General features: G+C 36.5%; 2 protein-coding genes across 2 annotated transcripts in view; one reads left to right on the top strand and one right to left on the bottom strand.

Moving 5' to 3' along the window:
* Window positions 1-1731: 1731 nt before the first annotated feature.
* Window positions 1732-8016, bottom strand: LOC107666503 (KIF1-binding protein homolog). The gene is made up of 7 exons (XM_016457872.1): window positions 7544-8016; window positions 7312-7410; window positions 4886-4965; window positions 4612-4795; window positions 4234-4327; window positions 3129-3241; window positions 1732-3046 (listed from the first exon to the last, which is right to left on the bottom strand). Exons 1-7 carry the CDS (start codon window positions 7991-7993, stop codon window positions 2168-2170), a joined length of 1899 nt encoding a protein of 632 aa, XP_016313358.1. The 5' UTR covers window positions 7994-8016; the 3' UTR covers window positions 1732-2167.
* A 708-nt stretch (window positions 8017-8724) lies between these two features.
* Window positions 8725-20988, top strand: part of pik3ap1 (phosphoinositide-3-kinase adaptor protein 1) — a 15453-nt gene continuing 3189 nt past the window's right edge. Inside the window, exons 1-18 of the mRNA XM_016457871.1 lie at window positions 8725-8795; window positions 10208-10297; window positions 11531-11643; window positions 11710-11829; window positions 13104-13524; window positions 14120-14346; window positions 15169-15313; window positions 15497-15639; window positions 16261-16390; window positions 16575-16771; window positions 17066-17225; window positions 17451-17516; window positions 17983-18252; window positions 18643-18705; window positions 18804-19006; window positions 19816-19876; window positions 19975-20142; window positions 20263-20333. Coding sequence (XP_016313357.1) covers window positions 13125-13524; window positions 14120-14346; window positions 15169-15313; window positions 15497-15639; window positions 16261-16390; window positions 16575-16771; window positions 17066-17225; window positions 17451-17516; window positions 17983-18252; window positions 18643-18705; window positions 18804-19006; window positions 19816-19876; window positions 19975-20142; window positions 20263-20333 — 2304 coding nt within the window. The 5' untranslated portion in view covers window positions 8725-8795; window positions 10208-10297; window positions 11531-11643; window positions 11710-11829; window positions 13104-13124. The remainder of the gene's footprint in view (window positions 8796-10207; window positions 10298-11530; window positions 11644-11709; window positions 11830-13103; window positions 13525-14119; window positions 14347-15168; window positions 15314-15496; window positions 15640-16260; window positions 16391-16574; window positions 16772-17065; window positions 17226-17450; window positions 17517-17982; window positions 18253-18642; window positions 18706-18803; window positions 19007-19815; window positions 19877-19974; window positions 20143-20262; window positions 20334-20988) is intronic.

The following is a 20988-nucleotide window of genomic DNA, read 5'->3' as shown; positions in this document are numbered from 1 at the left end:
AAATGACCTGACAACTGATTCAGATAAAAAAAGGAGTCCTAAAACTCAAAGACACAGTTGTACATGATGTCTCAAAATGTTTCTAAACAATCTCCATGTTTTAAATGGCACTGAGACGGAATGTACACTGAGTTTGGTGTTTGTCAAACTATACACTTAACTCTTGGCTAGGGTCGGCGTCTGAAGTTTGTTTGTCTCTCAGGCTGAAGATGATCGTCTCAAACACACAGACATAGGACATTTACTCATATTTCAAGTATAATGATCAGATGCTGTATCTCAAGAACAGGAGTGTGTAATTTCGGTTTGGTAGAGCTTCCTCTGAGCTAGTCATATTTGCTCCTTGCAGAGACTTGACTAAGGGAAAAAACCTGCACTCTCTGCATTTTCTCTTCTTTACAGTTACTCTGATGACAGCATCCTGTGTATTTCTTTCTTTGTCTATAGCAAGCACGCAAGAGGTTTCCTGATTTTACTCTAACCTAAAACTGATCACACTGAAACCGAAACGATTATTACAAAACCATTGAGTTTAACTGGATTATAATTTATGAAGCTGAGAGTAAAAATGAGTTCAATAAACAAATTTAAACTGCAGCAAGACTCTTATTACAGACTCTAGTTGATATCAAATTTTATGTTCGAGTAAAACGTGGCATACAACCATACAACTATGGTCCTGATATTTATTTTGGTATTATTTGTTTATCACATGAATGTACAATGGATAGGCCTATAGCATAACAATAAAGAGAAGCACCAGAATGGTATTACTGAAACATTTAGAGAAGGAAATGCAGTAAGTTTGGTGTATAGTTCAACTGTCTGTTGAAAACAGCCGTTAGTTGCACAGTTCACTCTGTGAAATCAGCTCATATTATGAATGCTGTTCTAATCTGTGATCCATCTTGTACAATATGAACCACATCCTTTGCGAAGAAAGAATGTACATCAAGCTTGCCGCTTAAACGTTCTTGATGCTACATTAACTCAATTAAATAAAATGAACACGACAGGCACTGTACTCTCTGGTACTTTCCTCTTTGCACTCAGCCGGATAATCTACCAGTATAATGGCTGCACATCTGTGTGTGTGTAAATGGAAATTTACAATTAAAGGAATAGTTTACCCAAAAATTAAAATGTGCTGAAAATTTACCCTTAGTTTGTTTTTTTTCATCAGAACAGATTTGGAGAAATTAAGCATTACATCACTTCCTCTGCAGTGAACGGGTGCCATCAGAATAAGAGTCCAAAAAGCTGATAAAAACATCACAATGATCCACACAACTCCAGTCCATCAATTAACATCTTGTGAAGTTAAAAGCTGCATGTTTGCATGAACAAATGCATCCGGACGTTTTTACTTCAAACTGTTACTTCCGGCTAAAATATCCATCTTCTATCCATAATATTGCTTTATCCATTTAAAAAGTAGTCTTTTCTGAATCAGGAGAGAAATATGCACAGATTAAGCACAGTTGATTTTGATGTAAGAGGACAACTGCAGATGGACCTAAAGCTAAAACACCTTAATGATGAATTTGTTTCTTATAAACAGCTTCTCACTGCACAAAACGTTAATTTATGAACTAGAGTAAGATTACTTGTGGATTACTGTAATGTTTTTATCAGCTGTTTGGATGGCACCTGTTTACTGCAGATGAAGTGATGTAATGCAAAACTGAAACAACAAACAAACTCATCTACATCTTGGATGGCCTGAGGGTGAGTACATTTTCATCAAATTTTGATTTTTGGGTGAGCTATTCCTTTAATATTTTGTCTTGACTGAATAAGACAAAACGAAGAATGGCATTTATGCTTTTTATGTTTATTGGCATAAAATGCTTTAATATTAGTACAGCTATATGTTAAATCTTGGGCCTGCTAAACATACCAGACATAAAATTTGAAACAAACATTTTACTGCATTAAATACAATTGTACATTGCACATTGAAAATAAATTAGTGACTGTAAATCATGCAGTTACATCGGTCCACAAGGGTTTGTGATAAATGGTTCTACGGTTGAAGGAGTTTCTTACACGGTGGTCCTAGGAAAGCTCATTCGATATATCTAGGTCTGACAAGGAACAAGCAGTAGTGTGTGTTCACTGTTCATATTTATGTGAGGGGCCAAAATAAACTGTTTTCAACAGCCTGTTAGTTGCAGGAGGCAATTTTGGATCCAATTCTGTTTATCTTGAGAGGAAGCAGGGAGACCATCTCAATGCTCAACTCTAGCTCGGTTTCAACAGCCTTCTTGGCTTCTGGGTTCTCCTCACAGTATTGTACTACAAAGTTGTATGACTCCAGTGAGTGGGTGAGATTCTCCAGTTGGGTGGCCAGGTTACTCGAAATAAACTTGGACTGTAATCTGGCAACACGGAATTTGGCCACCAGCGCCGGCCTTAGCAGGTCATCCTCGAGTTTTTCAGAAAACTTTCCCTCTGGTGAGCGGATGGAGTCCAGGAACATCTGATAATAATTCATAGAGGAGGAACACAAGTGGTTAAACTTCTTTATGGTGTGCACATCTGGCTGATCCTGCTTGTCAGCTACAGCCAACTTCATGTCCATCATCTCATAATAGGTTTCTGCAAGTTCAAACTGCAGCTGTCGGCAGATTAGCAAATAATACTGGGCATTCAAATCCTTGCAGACTGGCTCCAGCATGTCGACGCGACGTTTGTGCATCTTGCAGCGGCGTTCCAGATCCTGTTCAAAGAAGGCCAGGACCTTGAAGAGAGCGCTATGGTCCTGCAAGATCTCAATGTGATCTGTCACGTGACCATCCATTGCGAAATACTCTTTGGCCTGGACTACGTAGCTTTGACCCACCAGAAAGATGCTACGGGCTTCTTCAAAGTCTAGTGGAAGCATGCTGCTTACTTTCTCTTCCAGGCTGCAAATGGAGTCAAAGGTGTCGCTTGAACCAAAAAGGATGGTGCTCTTTCTTCCCTTCTCATTTTCTTCCTCTTCATTCCGATGTGCCCTCTTCAGTTCTTCCTGCCGATCTAAGTCTAGTTCTCCGATATTATCCTATGGAGCAATGGAAAATGCTTAGACAAGTCAAAGTAATAAGTCAAAGCTCTCAAAATGTAAAAGAAAGAAGCATGGCTACCTCAAGAAGTTTTTTAGCATCTTGCATCAGATTAAGGCAATAGTTAATCCAGCATCTGGCAATTTCGGCTCGCTTCTGCAGGAGCTCTTCACGCTTTTCACATTCAGCATCACCTTTGAGAACATTCATAATAATTTATTGTAATCTGTCATATAATTTTAAACCTACATGTATTAATTTTAATACATGTGCTATAAGACAAAAGGAAAGCAGGAAAATACTTTATTTGGGGACATTAGGATTTTTAACGTTTTTTATTTTAATACTTTTTAAAGTGTAATTTATTCCTGTCATGTCAAAGCTGAATTTTCAGTAGCCATTACTTCAGTTTGCAGTCACATGGTCCTTTAGAAATCATTCTACTATGATGATTTCCTGCTCAAGAAACATTTTTCATCAAGTTGATTAATATTTTTTTGTGGAAACCATTTGTTCCCCCAGGATTCTTCTTTTGAAAATTTTCAAAAGAACAGCATTTATTTGCAATAGTAATATTTTGTAACATTATAAATGTCTTTACTGTTAATCAATTTAATGCATCTTTGCTCAATAAAAGTATTAATTTCTTTAAAAAAATCATACTGACCCCAGACTTTTTAATGGTAGTTTATATTAAACGTTGACTCTGCATTTGTAAATTCCATTAGTGTCATGCTTCAAATGCAGCATAATAACACTTTTCTAGATCTTTCAAAGATGTTTAGTAGGTATAACCTTTTTGTATTTCATGGAGTCTCTGCTGCACAAAACTAATTTACAGTCTCTACAGGTTCTGTATCATTGGCCAAAGTTGTACAAACCAGTTTGTTGGTTTGTACAACCTCAGGATCTGATGAAATGCAAAACAACCGACAAGCATGAGTGTTACAATAACAGACAGATAGTGTTGAATGCCATTGTTTCAGTACTATTATAATCAAATACAGTATTATTACAGTGAAAGTTTCACTATAAGTGAAACTAAGGCCACGTGTGAACGGCCTAAAATTAGGGAGTTTTGTTTTCATTTAGCAACCACCACATGGCATTCAGTAAAGCAATGGAAGTGCAAGGAAATACACAATATCCAGCAACATACAAGAATGAACACCACACAGAAACCCACTTTCTTTGGCAGCTGCTTCTGAGGGGATTTCTCCTGCAAGAGTAGCAATTACACTAGCCGCAGCCAAACAGTGACGAGCCTCCATGTACCGTGTCTGTGATACAATGACAACAGAGACAAAGTTTATTACTATGACCTTGACTACAGAATCATGGAGGTTATGATTAGGGATGTCCCGAGCCAATCTCAAGGATTGGGATCGGGCCGATTAAGCATTTTTTTAAACTGATCGTATTGGCTATCCTAAGCTCGATCCTTATATTACATCAGCTGTCATGCCAGTGTTGTGCAGTAGGCGGCAGTATGCACCTTCCAGTAGGTTCGCTATTTACAAAAAAGAAAAGACGCTGTGGAACACACACTACATACACTTCATACCTTGGTGATGTAGTACTGTGACAGTGTGGCTGCATTAATAGCCCACTCGAGCGGCACAAACTGCTTGTACTCCAGCTGTCTCTGTAGTGTACTGTGACAGTACTGTCCAGCTCTCTCATACTGCTGCAGATTCTTGTACACTTGAGCCAGATAATACAGTGTGTGTGTATATGCCATTTCAAACCTGCTGACACATATGGGGAAAAAGTGGGGTTAAAACATTCGTAGAAGCACAATAATGTTTTATATAGAGGATCACAGGGATGGATATTACCTTCTTATTTTCTCTTGTTGGGATAATTCTTCTCCCTCTAGCACGAAAAAGTCTTGAAGATCCAGTGGTGGTTGTCCATCCTGACATGCATAAAGGAAACAAATGTCAGCCCAAAACATTATCATCATGTATGTGCAACTGTATGTAGTTTTATGTATTTTTGTGACTTTTTGGAGCCCCTACAGTTAAAGGGTTAATTCACCCAAAAATGAAAATTCTGTCATTAATTACTCACCCTCATGTCGTTCCAAACCCCTAAGACCTTCGTTCATCTTCAGAACACAAATTAAGATATTTTTTGATGAACTTTGAGAGCTCTCTGACCCTGCATAGACAGCAATGCAACTGAAATGTTCCCAGACTCAGAACCGTAGTAAGGACATCGGTAAAACAGCCCATGTGACATCAGTGGCTTAACAGTGGCACAAAAACATTTTAGAAGAGAACGCAACATCACGGTTGTCTGAACCAATGAGCATTAAGCTGTGTCATCAGCCAGTCTTTTCCCATCATGCTTTTGATCAGCGCAGTCCGTGGAGAGCAACTGCGCTCGACTGCGCAGTCCGACACAGCCGCCTCGCCGTCACGAGAGTTTTTTGGTACACGTCAGCATGACATCAGAGCAAGTCGGATGTAACTCGGACACTTTTCTAACCAGCATGCATCTCACAGTGAGCATCGGTGATCGGTTCTGCTCAGATTTTGCTCATCTCAAGCAAGCCTATTCTTGTCTACATCTGCTCCGGCGTCGAAACAATGGCGGACTGATGAGAGCTCACTCAGGGCGGGTCTAAGGTAAGACACCAGTCCAGTCTGTGCTGAAACACTACTGTCAATCAAACAATCATGGGAGGGGCCTGTCTGTGTGACGTCACACAGACAGGCCCTTCGTTCATCTTCAGAACACAAATTAAGATATTTTTTGATGAACTCTGAGAGCTCTCTGACCCTGCATAGACAGCAATGCAACTGAAATGTTCCCAGACTCAGAACCGTAGTAAGGACATCGGTAAAACAGCCCATGTGACATCAGTGGCTTAACAGTGGCACAAAAACATTTTAGAAGAGAACGCAACATCACGGTTGTCTGAACCAATGAGCATTAAGCTGTGTCGTCAGCCAGTCGTTTCCCATCATGCTTTTGATCAGCACAGTCGGTGGAGAGCAACTGCGCTCGACTGCGCAATCCGACACAGCCGCCTCACCATCGCGAGAGTTTTTTGGTACATGTCAGCATGACATCAGAGCAAGTCGGATGTAACTCGGACACTTTTCTAACCAGCATGCATCTCACAGTGAGCACCGGTGATCGGTTCTGCTCAGATTTTGCTCATCTCAAGCAAGCCTATTCTTGTCTACATCTGCTCCGGTGTCGAAACAATGGCGGACTGATGAGAGCTCACTCAGGGCGGGTCTAAGGTAAGACACCAGTCCAGTCTGTGCTGAAACACTACTGTCAATCAAACAATCATGGGAGGGGCCTGTCTGTGTGACGTCACACAGACAGGCATCTGAGATCAGCTCGATTTGAGAAAGGGGAAATTATTTAACGAGATTTAAAAAAAAAAAAAGGTGGATCTTTATCATTATAGGGTGGTTGTGTACACACACTGCCAACACACATTTCAGTTCAAACATCTTGTAAAAGTGCATGTTGCATCCGATGACCCCTTTGAATAAATTGTTATTTTTGTTTTCTTTGCACACAAAAAGTATTCTTTAGCTTTGCAAAACTTAAGTTCAACCACTGGTGTCACATGGACTGTTTTACCAATGTCTTTACTACGTTTCTGGGTCTGGGAACATTTCAGTTGCATTGCTGTCTATGCAGGGTCAGAGAGCTCTCAGAGTTCACCAAAAATATCTTAATTTGTGTTCTGAAGATGAACAAAGGTCTTACATGTTTGAAACGACATGAGGGTGAGTAATTAATGTCAGAATTTAAATTTTTGGGTGAACTAACCCTTTAAGAGTGTGAAATTCACTGTGTGAAATACACCACTGGTGTCAAGCTGTCAAAGGGCCTGTCGCCTGTACTAGTAAGAAACAGCTTATGAAACCTGTCCCATTCGCCTTATTAGAAATCAGCGTACCATCAAAAGGATTTAGAAATTACTGTCAAGGTAAAAAAAAAAAACTTTAATAAAAGCTATTTTTTATAAAAACTTAAAAGATGTTGCACACTTAATGCACAAATATAATCTTATAAAATTCCTAAACTGGACGGTAGAGTACATAGTATAAGTGAATAGTGTACAGTGCGTCGTTTGGGACACTACTCTTGTTTTTAGCAAGCTATCAGGTTATGCTAAAATACTGAGGAGACGTCACAGCGACGACATGCGGAACTCATTATATGATGTCCAAAATGCCGTTGTTTAGGTAAGTAGTTCACCAGGTTTTGAGACAAAACGTGCCACACACACCTCTCTCATGTAGAGCAAATACATAGATTCGGCGATTTCTAGAAATCCTTGTGCTTTTTCGATCTCATCTCTTCCCGCCCACAAAATGCCGAGCTGATTCTGTCAAAAAACACAATACGTACAATCACACACCACAGCGCAGAAGTCAACCACCAACAGTGCAACACTGCACATTTATTAAACTACACGAAGCTTTTAGGAGGAAGGGCTCGTGTATGCAGTGTATATTTACCCGGGCCTGTATGAATAACGAGACGTTCTCCCGTGTTGTTGTGCACTTGTCGATGAGTTTCATGCAGTTCATCAGATGCTGCTCTCCAGCTGACAACTCCTCGGTCTCTATGTGGTTCAGGCCGAGATAGTACTGCACCACCGCGAGCCTGGCCGCTCGCAGACCGGCGGGAGAGTCACCGGAACACGATTTCCCACATTCATCATTCTCCGGTTCTTCATCCACCATCTGCCTGCACTTACAGTCTGCTTCATTGTCAGCCTCGCCCTCCTCCTCGATTTGATTTTTTTTCAGTGAACAATGGATTTCCTTCAACAGATCTCTAGCTTTGTATTTCGATCGGAAAGGGTTGTTCTCAGGGTCTTTTCTCGACTCTACTTCGGAGAGCTCCTGGGCCAGGCTTAATTTCTCGCACACGGTCCTCCACTCTGAGCTCTGGTTGGCAGCCATGTTTTCTTCGAAGTATGACAAGTGTTCACCAGCAGAGGTCAGTCAACGACGCACAGGTTCTACTTTTAATAAATGAATAAATTTACATATTTATAATAAATATTTTATTAAATAAATATGTATTTAATATCACAATTATTCGGTTGTTATGTTGCTAGCTATCATATTTTTATAATTAGCTTCTGATATGGCTGCTTATGGCATTGCCTTTGATCAGTCACTGTCCCTTTCTCCCGTCCAGATACTCTGGCGCCATCTACAGGTCAAGCAGTGTAGTTCACAGACATAAGCATGCTTCTTGAACGTTGAGTTGGCGGATATGACAGTTCAATCATTTTTTTAATACATTGGGCCTGTCCCAAAGCCAATGTTCACCAGCAGAGGTCAGTCAACGACGCACAGGTTCTACTTTTAATAAATGAATAAATTTACATATTTATAATAAATATTTTATTAAATAAATATGTATTTAATATCACAATTATTCGGTTGTTATGTTGCTAGCTATCATATTTTTATAATTAGCTTCTGATATGGCTGCTTATGGCATTGCCTTTGATCAGTCACTGTCCCTTTCTCCCGTCCAGATACTCTGGCGCCATCTACAGGTCAAGCAGTGTAGTTCACAGACATAAGCAGGCTTCTTGAACGTTGAGTTGGCGGATATGACAGTTCAATCATTTTTTTTATACATTGGGCCTGTCCCAAAGCCAACATTTGTGGTCTTTGAACTTGACCACTTGTCTACTTACATGACGTATTTCCTGTGTTTGACCCATATGTTCAGCTGCGCATGAAGATCGTAAGTGTCTGTAGAGACACACTCACAACACACAGTAGTGTTTTTAAAATGCGTTTTTACAGAGCTTTATTTATACATTTCGATTTTTCAACACTTTTACGCTTTAAAATAAACTCGTAGTGCGTATTGTAAAAGACAACACAAGTTAACTGTGGTGCTTCTAATTAAATGATAAAAAACAGTTGCACATGTTTTATAGCCTAACATACACATTCATATCTCTACACTAACAAAATGTGCAACACTTTATGTTTCACTGCCTAATTATATGTAAAATTGTACAATAATATATTAAAACAATGATATATCCCTATTGGCTGATTTTAGGTAAGACATAACATTTTTTAACTAATAGATATATTAGCATGCTTTCTCAGTTGATAAATAACAGACAATTGTTTTACGTTTTCTGAAATATTATGTTTAAAATGGCAAATGAGGCATAATCATATTATAATCATAATAAAAGTGAATTTGCTCTTATTTCCATACATTTCCAGAATAGAAGTTAAAATGTTATATAAACCAGGCAAATAATATATGAATAAACCTCTCTGTCAAAACCTTCAGAATATAGAAAGGAACCAAACTGCAAAGTTGTATGTAAATGCTACTGAAGTGAAGATTTCTGATTTTGAGAAAATGGCCTTGAACTTTACAGGAACAAATAGATACAATAAGTAAAATAAAATAAACATTTTCTTTCTGGTCTGAAAGAGATTTGGGAAGCAAAATAGCCCAAAATGTAAAATTTGAACAGCGCATGAAAAACAATGTATCGTCTGTATGTATGTGTCTTGCCTAAAAATGAGTTTTTTTGGTCTTTTAGTCTGTCCATACTGGTGTGTAGGTGGTTTATCTCACTCTCATCAGTTGGCAGGTAAATTATGGTTTGAATTATGGGGTATGACCCACTTTCTCAAGGCCTGAACCTCCACAAACTGTCAAAACGATGGGTGGGTGGTACACCTTTTTACATTTTTCATGTAAACATTTAAACAGTGTTTTCAAAAGATGTTTTAGTAACCAAAAAGGTTAGATTACAAGCTGATAAAGATTAGCCTACATACATAGTATCTTGGTGCTAAGAAAAATGAATGAAAAAATAGTAAAATGTCAACAATTCTGCCTTTTGCCTATGTGGTTGACACTTTTTGGATATATGGCTTGTTAGCCAACAAACACCAAATTGCAGTTGGGTTTTGTTGGATTAATGCTGGATTAGTACCTTGTTGGTGTTTATTAGGATAAAGTGAAAATGACATTTATGTTTCCCAACATTATAAATCGAACAGTTAAGTCTCTCGACTTGCTGATGTTTAGATATGTTCATTCAAATGTCCACTGTCCATTTAAGAACATCCTTCCCATGTGGTCTCTACAAAGTGACTCTTTTTTTCTTACACCCACAGTATGATTCTTGTTTTACATCACGATCTAAAGAAGAAGTTCATGATTGTTCTCTTGAGGGTACAACAGAGCAGAGAATAAAACCTTATAGGGTGAGTGACATTTGCAAGGGTTTCTGGTCATTTACCAAAACTCATAGAAATATTGTTTGTAGTCATAGAAATCATTATAGAAATGTTACCTATATTGCCTTGCATATTTAAAGTGTAGATACTGTGTGTCCTAATTTATCTCCACTTTATTCTCACAATTAATGTATGTTTCACTTCAACATTTTGCTTTAACCTGACTCAAATGTACCTGAAACGCTGCAAAGGCTGCAATGTTTTAGTTCCTCCTTTTAGTTAATAGTGGGTAGAATAATGGCATTAATAGCAAGCTTTTAAATAAGAACTTGAATAGTTTTGCATTGTTTCTGTATTTGCCCATACAGAGTTAAATAAAGGCCCGTTAGAAAAGCAGTATAGTTTCACTGTTATTATCAGCTAGCAAACAGTGTTCATTTTTAGGGCTCAGAATCATCTAGTAAAATAATAATCTAAAATGGGGGGTTTAAACTGCACTGTTAAAAAAAAAAAAAAAGCTGGCCTTTACAGTTTAAGAAAAAGGCTGCTGTGGTTTCCAGAATTTTAGCAACATTTAAAGTTTTAGATTGTAATTACATTTATTGTATATTTTATTAACTGAAATAATGTTAATATACCTAATTACGAAAATCTGTTTTGTATATTTAACATATGCTGATAAACACCATAATAACACAGGTGGTAAAGAGAAAGCCACATGATTAATCAAAGTTCATCACAAGTAGTTGAGGTAAATCCTAATATATATATAGAAGGTGCAAGGTGTTATACGCACAAAATGAAAAACACCATAAAAGTAACACAAGAAATAATGCAATACACAATAATTAAACAATATAACATGTACATAACTGATAAGAAACATCTAAGAAACAGCTATTTTAATGAAAAACCATCAAATGTGAGGTGTCACACAGAAATCTGGGAATGTCAGCTATATTTAACAGTATTTTACTGTTTTGACTTTAACATTTTTACAATATTTAACAGTCTACATTTATTTATTTGTGTGTTTTTCATTTTATTAATTTATTTTACAGTGTGGGGTTGAAATGAAATGAAATGAAATACTGTTATGAATCATGAGAATGAATCCAGTGGTAAACCTTTAGTTACTATGCTGTACACAAATTTTGTGAATGGTCTGAGTGTGCTGGCTGTTTTACATATAAGCTACATTATAGTTTTACTTAACTTCTGTTTTTAACTTGTCTGGGGAATTTTCTGTCTGTTTTACAGGGTCACAACAGCCTACAGCAGCTCTGTCTGTGTGAGTTTAAGCAGTTGCAGTGTATTTTAGGAAGTGACGCTACCACCCACCATCAGGAAATGGACTGTTTCTTTTAGTAGATGTAAGTCATGAGCTGAAGGCAAATTGGTTTTATACCACAGTCATATACGCAGTGTATTTTCATCAGAAGCTATAGACCGAGAACGGAGGCTAACGGAAAGCCACTGTGGGAAGGTGCAGCCACTATACACCACCTGAAGCAAGGCACTGTTTATTACGACCTGGGAGTCTTATCACAAGAAACAAGGTGAGTAATTTTTAAATAAACATCTCATTTATTGCCGTTAAAATGTTACGCTTGAACAAACAAAATCTTCTTGGTTTTTTGTTCTTTGGTTAAGAATTGTAGTTTTGAATTCATTTTAGAATTTAAATAGATTACTGACATAAAAATGTTGTATTTTTTGTTTTTGAAAATGATAGAGATGACATGATGCAAAATAAAAATTTTGCTGAAAGCGATAAGGAAGTTGAAAAAAAATCTTCCTGTATTTTTGCTTTAACATTCATTGACTTTGCGGGAAACAATAATAAAAGATAACTCTGCATATGATATAAAGTTGCTTAATTGCATTTCCTTTCAGAGAATGAGTTTCTGTTTATATCTACTTGAAGTGTGTGGAACTCAATTCAGTCGATTGTGTTCAGAGGGGTACTGTTGATGTACTGTAGTAGTTTCATGAAAAGTGAATTCTCCTCTGACAGGTTACATCACAAACAGGACAGTCACACAAATGTGTAGATAGCATAAAATGTGAAATTTGTTGTTAATCATTTGAGTGACATACTAAACAGGCTTTGCACTGAAATGTATCTTTAACCGTATTTGATGACTACTGTACTGTTGATGTGGGTCATAGAAGATGTTTCATCATAGTTAGCAAGCCTGATTCATAAAATTCCATCCTTCATTCATATCATGTGTTTTCAGATTTTATTTGTACACAGACACTATGTCAGAGTGCCATTTATAGAGCATTTTAGGAGACAAAAGATGACTAATTACAGTGTTGATGTATTTTTGGTTGACAAAACCAACTTATTGCTCAATCATCTTATGACAAAACGTGTCAAGCTCAATAATGTAGCCCCTGCAACATGGCTGGCATTCAGATCTTCACTAATTCATTAATTAGCAAATAAACAAGCTCTTTAGGGTGTACTTTGGTTAGATTTGAATGCAACAGTTAATTTAAATTGCACAGTTTTGCAGAAAAACAATGTATTTGAGTTTTCTTAACATTTACGTAAACGTTAAAAATAACTGTTCGAACAAAGATTATTGGAGTGTGTTTTATAAGAAATTATAAAGTCTTTCTACTTTAAATGTCACATATAATTCAATGTGTTTCTTGCTTTTTCTTTGTAAATATTTGTGAAATGTTTGCGTTTTGAGGAAATTTCTGAGTTAAAATTGTTTCAAAGTAATTTTTTACAGTGTAACTTTTAATTTTGGTAGTTGATGAACCAAGAAATTATTTTAAATTCTTCTGTTCTATTTATTATCCATTTGTGTTGCAGAATAACCTGGATACTCCTACAATGTGTGAGGTGTTAATTGTTCATACCAGTGAAGCCAGGGAATGGGCCGAGTATCTACAGCAAATCTTGGCGGCATCATGTAACTTTCCAGAGGGCTCTGTCATTCTGTATGATGTGAAAGAAGAGATGTGGATGAAAAACCATGAGCTGTTTGGCTCCAGCAAATGCATCATGCTTTTGCTGTCTGCTGCGTTGCTGGACATGCAGCAAGACCCAGAGGCGCAGGACACTTTCCGGGATCTTCTTCAGCCTCCATTCAAAGTTGTTGCCTTTTTGTGTGGTGTATCAGAAGGGCAAGTGTCAGTTGACTATTTTGAATACTGGGAGTATTGGAGAAAGCTCAGTTCAGAAGACGAACCATCAGTATATGTGTCTACTGTCCTTGAGTGTATTAATAATGGTATGTATTCTTTAAACGGTATGTGCATTCAGCATAAGAACATATTAATTACTTGCACTATTGTTCACCTTTAATAACAACAACAACAACAATAATAATAATAATACAAAGATGGCCTAAAAAGATGTAAAACATTAACATGACTCCCCTGCAGACTGACAAACACTGCAAAAGAGTGCATATGAATATAATTTTATGAATATGTGTTGGATAAGATGTATATTTGTATTTTTTATTATTCTTATTTATTTTTATTATTCATTTCTATTTTTTTAAATATATTTTTTTTGTTTTTTTTTATATTTTATTTACTATAAATAGTTATGCATGTTGGATCATAATTAATTTTTACTAAATAATACATAATTATTAATCCTAGTACTTCAGTTGGCCTAAAATAATTATATTTCTGAGGTCTATATATGTCTGAGCTCTGTGGTCAATTCAATTCAATTTAATTTAATTTAATTTAGTTTAGTTTAGTTTAGTTTAGTTTTTTTGCATGAATATTTTTGCATGGTGGATCATAATTAATCTTACTAATCATGAAGAGGTCAGCCTGAAGTAAAGTTTAATATATCATTTTTCATTCTAGGATCTGTTAGTGAAAACCATTGCCAGAATCCATATGAAATTGAACTAGAAGATCGAATGAATGAGTTCACATTATCAGAGATTCCCGAGACTTTACCCGATGAGACGGAACAGATTCAGTTGAATGGGAATGATGTTTGTCATACTGAGCAAACTTCTTCAAATGCCACGGAGCCACAAGATGACCAAACTTGTCTCACCGTCCAACCAGACAGAATACTCTGTGGGGTAAGCGCAGTACATGCAGAGCCTAAATAAAAAAGCTACATTGAGGAAAAAAAATTAACTTAAATGATTTTAGCAAATGGCTGCAATATAACAAAGAGTGAAAAATTGAAGGGGGTCTGAATACTTTCCGTACCCACTGTATATAGGCCTAGTTGTTAATGTCAGCATGAAGCTCACATGGTTTAAGATCACACTTCTTTGTGCTTTTTCAAATTAGACAGGAAGTCAGTGCAGGGCCCCTGTCTAACAGCCTTAATTTAGATAACATTCTTAATTTGGTGATATGTTGAAAGAAGGATGATGTAGCAGCGATGGGTGATAAACGGACTAAAACAATATCACAGCTGAATGAAGTTGTCATCTTCATAGACTACTTTTGTTCCTGCCCGTAGGGTGTTTTTACTAATCACTTAAATACTTTGCAGAGTAGTTTTGAATCATTCGATTTGATTATTTGTGAATATAATAAATCCAGTTATGCCTAATTTAATTTAATGGATGAAGAGACATTTTTATACAGTACACCACACTCCCGTGGTGTGGAGATTTCGATATTTTAGTGTACATATGGCTTAAATAGTGTAAGTGTTGTTCATATTTTTAAAACTCTTTATCCTCTACATTGTAAACTATTGCTACTTTTGAATTTTGTGAAATCAAAGAATTTTACACTGTAGCAATCTATAGCTTCAGCATTTCATTCAAAAGCTTTTGCTGACATTTGCGGAATTAACATCAGTTGTCTTGCGTTACTCTATGTCATTTACTGTATTTGACGCTGTCTCACCATGACTTTCTCACCATTTGTTTGTTCCCATAAAGAATCGTGTGAATATTTATATAATCACGGTAAAGAAAATTGTGGATGAGGGCAGACTGGAGGTGGAGTTTCACTCTCAATACTCGACACCTCAGCGGATGCCTGGGACTCTTGTAAATGAGTACATTGTTACTGTACAGTCACCTGGTAAGACAAAAACACAGAAAGAGGAACTTTTCATATAAGTTCCTCCATGCTTTTTCACTTTCTACTGAATTTACATATTGTTTCCTGTTAATGTGCTCCCTTATTATAAGAGAAGCTTTGTCTTTTTCAAATTTGTGTTTGGATCTGTCAGGGTTGTTTTCTAAAAAATATATTTTCTCTTAGATATGCCAGCTGGGAAAGTCTCATTGACTCTTTATCAAAATGAATCTGTGGTCTGTTCAACAACTGTAACATATTACACAGAAATGGAGGAAATTTGCAGGTGTCTAAAGAAAGCAATGGATCCAATGCAGTTCATGTGTCAGGTAATGATGAAACAGAAAAACTGAATCACATAAACTGAAATGACTTGTTAATGAATGTGATAATGGAGTTATAATAAGACATGCCGTGCTTATTTGCATAGCACTTTTCAAAATATTAATAATTTCAAAGTAGCTTCACAGAAATGTTTCGTATATAATTATATAAAAAAACGACACGTATTGGTGAAACATTATGGTGTTGTGAAAAATGTATTAATTAATTTTTAATATTATAATAAAATTAATCAATTAAATGATTTAACATTTTAAATATTATAATAAGCTGTAATGTTATGTCAAATATCTGTGACAGTGTATCGGCCCCACAGGTGGTCTGATCTCATACAGATGCCTGCAGAATAGCAACACACAGCCCTGAAATCAGTAATGCAAGATGCTTTATGTAATTTGTTGTTTAGTCAGTTACAATAAAAAACAAAAAGTCAATTTTAGACATTTAAAAAAATTGTGAGGCAACAGGAGCAGAAATAAACATTCATTAAATGTTAACATGCACGCCATAATGTTTGCCCCTTTTTAAAGTAGTTACAGAATTACCTTTAATTTAAAGACTAACATTGAGCCTTTTTTTATTATTGTTTTATAATATTCAATTTTCAGGCATTTGATATCACATCAAAGGTGCCTGAGTCATTGGATAATTTGCTTGCAGACTCTCTGGAAGAACGGATGCCTCTAAATGCATTACAAGTATTTGGAATTAGTCAAATTGCAGATAACACACCAGCGGGTAAGTGATTTAATTCATAACAACTTGCTTGCGTTATAGTTTATAAAAGTCTTGCTTATGATGAATATCTTTCATGGTGGTAGATAACATAACACCAAGTTAAGGAACTGGTTTGGATGGTAAATATTTTTTCAAAGACAGGAAACTCTATTGAACAGTAATGAAAAGCAATCTTTGTTTTCAGATCACCGTAATGTGGAACTTCCAACACTGCTTCACTTCTCAGCCAAGTATGGCTTAAAAAAGTTAACATCTTTGTTAATGCGGTGCCCTGGAGCCATGCAGGCCTACAGTGTGATGAACAAAGATGGTGATTACCCTAACAAACTGGCCGAGAAGAGTGGCTTCTCCGATTTAAGACAGTTTATGGACGAATATGTTGTGAGTTAATTTCGTAAATGTTCTCGATTACTTCTGTAACTGACAACAAATTGTAGTAAACAAAGTCAACCAATTCCTGAAATGCTGTGGGAACACATAAACATATTAATGCATGTAAAACTAAATATCACAGCATTGTAAAAGTGCTATGTGCAGTTTCATTATGTTATATAGCTCTGTTAATAATCAGCACACATTTATACAGCAGTATTTCTATTAGTCTTCATTTCAGTATAGCAGTGATGATGATGCCGATAATAAATGCAAGCTTGCTTTTTTCATAAAACAAAACAGGAGACAGTAGATTTAGTGAAGACCCACATGGAGGAATCTCAGAACACCTCTGGCAGCGAGGATATCTATGAGGACATGTTGACGGCTTCCCAAAATTTCATCACAAGTTTCGATAATGAGGACATTTACGAGTCTATGATGAAACTAAATCCTGACATGGGTTTGTGTATGGCATTTTCTTTTGAAACGCTAGGATATATTTCCTTGCACACGAACAGTAGTCATTATTGCATACATTAAAGCATTTCTTTTATTTTTTCAATTTATGATTATATGTGATAATAAAATAAATAAGTAAGCATTAAAAGACATGTTTCATAGGCCTAATGTCAGTTGTTTAAGCTATGTACTGCAAACTATTTGCACAAAATTCATGTTTCTACAGATGATGACCTGGAAAGTGCTCTAGAGGACTGTAACTCGGAGACAATGCTGAGAAAGTTTTTTGAAGGTACATCAATGAGGAATGTTGATCATGACACAACAGTTCTTTGTGTGACTCTGACTTCTGCAACTTTTTCCCGTGTGATAACACCCTCCATCTTGTCTTTTTTTATACATACTGTATATACGTCTGTGAAAACTCATTACTTATTAAAAAAGCCTGAAAACATATTACTTAGAAATTTCACCTGGTGTACAACATTTTTGCAAAGGCTTACGATATTATTTTCATGTTTGTAACATAACATACCAGGAAATAGTCCAATTATTAAGCCAACTTGGCTTATTCTGCTAGTATGTATATTTGAACCTCTCTGCCACAGGATGTAGCTTGTTTGCGTAGTGCTTAACCAGAGCAACTTGCTAATGTATGGCATTTATAAAGATGTAAATTGGTGTACAAATGGGTATAAACCATTCTTGGATATTATATATTGTGCAGTTGTCAAATAACATGAATTGTTTTCCTTTAGCACAACCTGACAAGAGTTTACAGTCCTTTGAACATACTTCAACCAATGGTGGATTACCTGAAATGGATGATGCAGATTACCATGACCTTAATGCGGAAATCTATGGGGACGTTGAAGAAGAGGACCCGTATAATCCATGCTGCCCTGATCAAATTTATGACACGGTGGAGCCACAATCCACCCCTGAAATAATCAACCGCCCACCAGCGCCGATTCCACGACCAGCCAACCTGCCAGAGCCTGAAGAGAACACAACCTACATTTCCAAAGGTGCAAACCAAAAGTTCATTAAGCAAACACAGCTAAACCACAGTGCAAACATAGAGGCTCTAATTTTAGCTTCTAAAATCAGAAACTGTTGCATCATTTACTCCCTCTTACATCATTCTAAACTTTCTTTTTTCTGTGGAACGCAAAAGAAGATATTTTGAAGAATGTTGGTAAATAAACTGGGAATCAACATGGTTCTCAGCATTCTTCAAAATATCTTCTTTTGTGTTTCATGGAAGAAAGAAAGTCATGCAGTTTTAGAATGACATGAGGGTGAGTAAATTAATACAGAATTTTCATTTTTGAGAGAACTATCCTTTTTAATGGAAATATTGTCTCTGAAAACAGTCCCCTTATAGTAATTTCAGTTCAATTTGACCTGTTTTACAGTTTTTTGTCTCAAGGAACCTGTATACTCACTCAGTCAGCGGCCAGAAAGGGATTCCTCTTTAGGTATAAAAGTTTCCTGAGCTTAATTGCGAACCATATGTGTATATGAACAGAATATGGATTATTCAATTGAAAGTAAATCAAAATTTCCATGCTTGCAGCTCATGTACGGCTGGTGAGAGACAGAGACATGAGCAGTCACCATGACCCCTTTGCAGGTATGAAGACCCCGGGACAGAGGCAGCTCATCTCTCTGCAAGAGAGGGTGAAGGTGGGTGAGCTGACTGTGGAAGAGGCAGTACAGGAGTTCAAGGCTTGGCAGTTTGATCAAGATAAAAGATGGCGCTCTCTCCGCTTTCAGCAGGTAAGTAACTCCAGGTCAAAAAATTTTTTTGAGTATCATATTTGATCAGGCTTTTATGGCTCATATAGTTTGATATAGTGAGAATATGGAGCTCATAATCAAGGAGGGAAAAAAACACCTCAGTTTTATTCAGAGGCCCAAACTGAGTCAAAATATGCACTTTGATGTAGATGTTATTTATATGACCAAAACGTTAGATTAAATTCTGATAGCTTGTAATGCAAGTCAATGAGATCTTTATAACAGATAAAGTACAGTGGACTGACTACATACATAAAATGCATATAAATATCAGTTGTCACTCTATATTTCCCAATAATATGTCTTGTTAAGATTATATTTAAATGCTTAGTTTTATGATCAAAGCTTTTATTGTGGGAGGCAACACATATAATGCAACAATACAATGATAATTGGAAGATACAAATAAATGTTCCTCAAAAACCTAATGTATCATATTTTTAAATTACATTTTAACATTATTTTTCTGTATGGATAATTAAATAAACCTAAGTTGCTTCAGTCCAGCAGGTGTTCATCTTGAAATATTACTAACAATATAAAGTTATTCTTACATTTAGATTTCACAGCAAAATGACTCATGACGTTTGTAAAATAATATTTAAAGACCTTTTACTATTAATAGTAATGCATGTGGTAGATTGTGTACAACAGGTCTTTCAGCAAAGCTCTGATCATGTGGATAATTTAGAGGCCTTGCGTATCAAATACGATGTTAACCCTTCATAGGTTTAACAAATGAAATGAGTGTCTCTGATGTTTCTGTAACACTCTCCGTTTTCTTTAAGGAAAATTTACAAAGATTAAGAGACAGCATCACTCGACGCTGTAGAGGCAAAGGGACAAATGGTAAGGAAACGAAGGACACATTTCATTATACAATATACTCGTAAGTGGTTAACATAGCATGCTATTCGAATGTACAAATCTTTCTGTTTTGCCATTAGAGCTTATGATTACAGCACCCATGCAAACAAACGTTCAGTGGGGTTCTCAAATGAACGTGAATTGCTCAGTGTACGAACCTGCACCTCGTTCAATTGCCCAACCCCCTCCTGTTAGTAGACCGCTGCAGAGAGGAAGCTGGCAGACAGGAAGCACCTCCAGCACTTCTAGTATGTAATAAATAACTTCTTTAATCTCACACAATAACATCTGATATTACTGTGAACAGAACCATGTTTACAAGTATTGAGTGTTTCTACAATGCACTTGTAAAGGTTTGACCTGTGCAGGTAGTAGCAGTCACAGATTGAGCATTCAGAGCACTGTCAGCAACAGCAGTGGGGTGGAAGGAGAATGTGAGGTCAGTTTTTATTACAGTTTCCACAAAAATATTAAGCAGCACAACTGTTTTCAGCATTAAAGGGTTAGTTCACCCAAAAATGAAAATTCTGTCATTAATTACTCACCCTCATGTCGTTCCAAACCTGTAAGACCTTCGTTCATCTTCGGAACACAAATTAAGATATTTTTGAAGGAATCTAAGAGCTCTCTGACCCTCCCATAGACAGCAAGGGTCCTTACACGATCAAGGTCCAGAAACATAGCAAGGAGATCGGTAAAATAATCCATGTGACATCAGGGGTTCAACCGTCATTTTATGAAGCTATGAGAATACTTTTTGTGCGCAAAAGAAAAAAAAAAAGAATGACTTTTAATAACAATTCGTCTCCTCCACGTCACCCTAGCACCATTTCGCTACAGGGTGACGCTTCAGTCCAGCAGGTGTTCATCTTGAAATATTACTAACAATATAAAGTTATTCTTACATTTAGATTTCACAGCAAAATATCTCATGACGTTTGTAAAATTATATTTAAAGACCTTTTACTGTTAATAGTAATGCATGTGGTAGGAGGAGACGAATTGTTATTAAAGGGGTCATATGATGCTGCTAAAAAGAACATTATTTTGTGTATTTGGTGTAATGAAATGTGTTTATGCGGTTTAAGGTTCAA

This window comes from Sinocyclocheilus anshuiensis, unplaced genomic scaffold, assembly GCF_001515605.1.
Source record: "Sinocyclocheilus anshuiensis isolate Anshui unplaced genomic scaffold, SAMN03320099.WGS_v1.1 scaffold63, whole genome shotgun sequence".
NCBI lineage: Eukaryota > Metazoa > Chordata > Actinopteri > Cypriniformes > Cyprinidae > Sinocyclocheilus > Sinocyclocheilus anshuiensis.
Note: the sequence above shows the minus strand (reverse complement) of the source record. Positions and strands in the feature narration are given on the sequence as shown.

Bases quoted from the DNA above. Each gene is read 5' to 3' on its own strand.
- LOC107666503 (XM_016457872.1), bottom strand. From the start codon at position 7,993: ATGGCTGCCAACCAGAGCTCAGAGTGGAGGACCGTGTGCGAGAAATTA. The intron at 4,966-7,311 runs GTGTGTGTGGCA...TATGCATGTCAG, and splicing joins ATTTGCTCTACATGAGAGAG to GATGGACAACCACCACTGGA. The intron at 4,796-4,885 runs GTAATATCCATC...ATGTGTCAGCAG, and splicing joins CAACAAGAGAAAATAAGAAG to GTTTGAAATGGCATATACAC.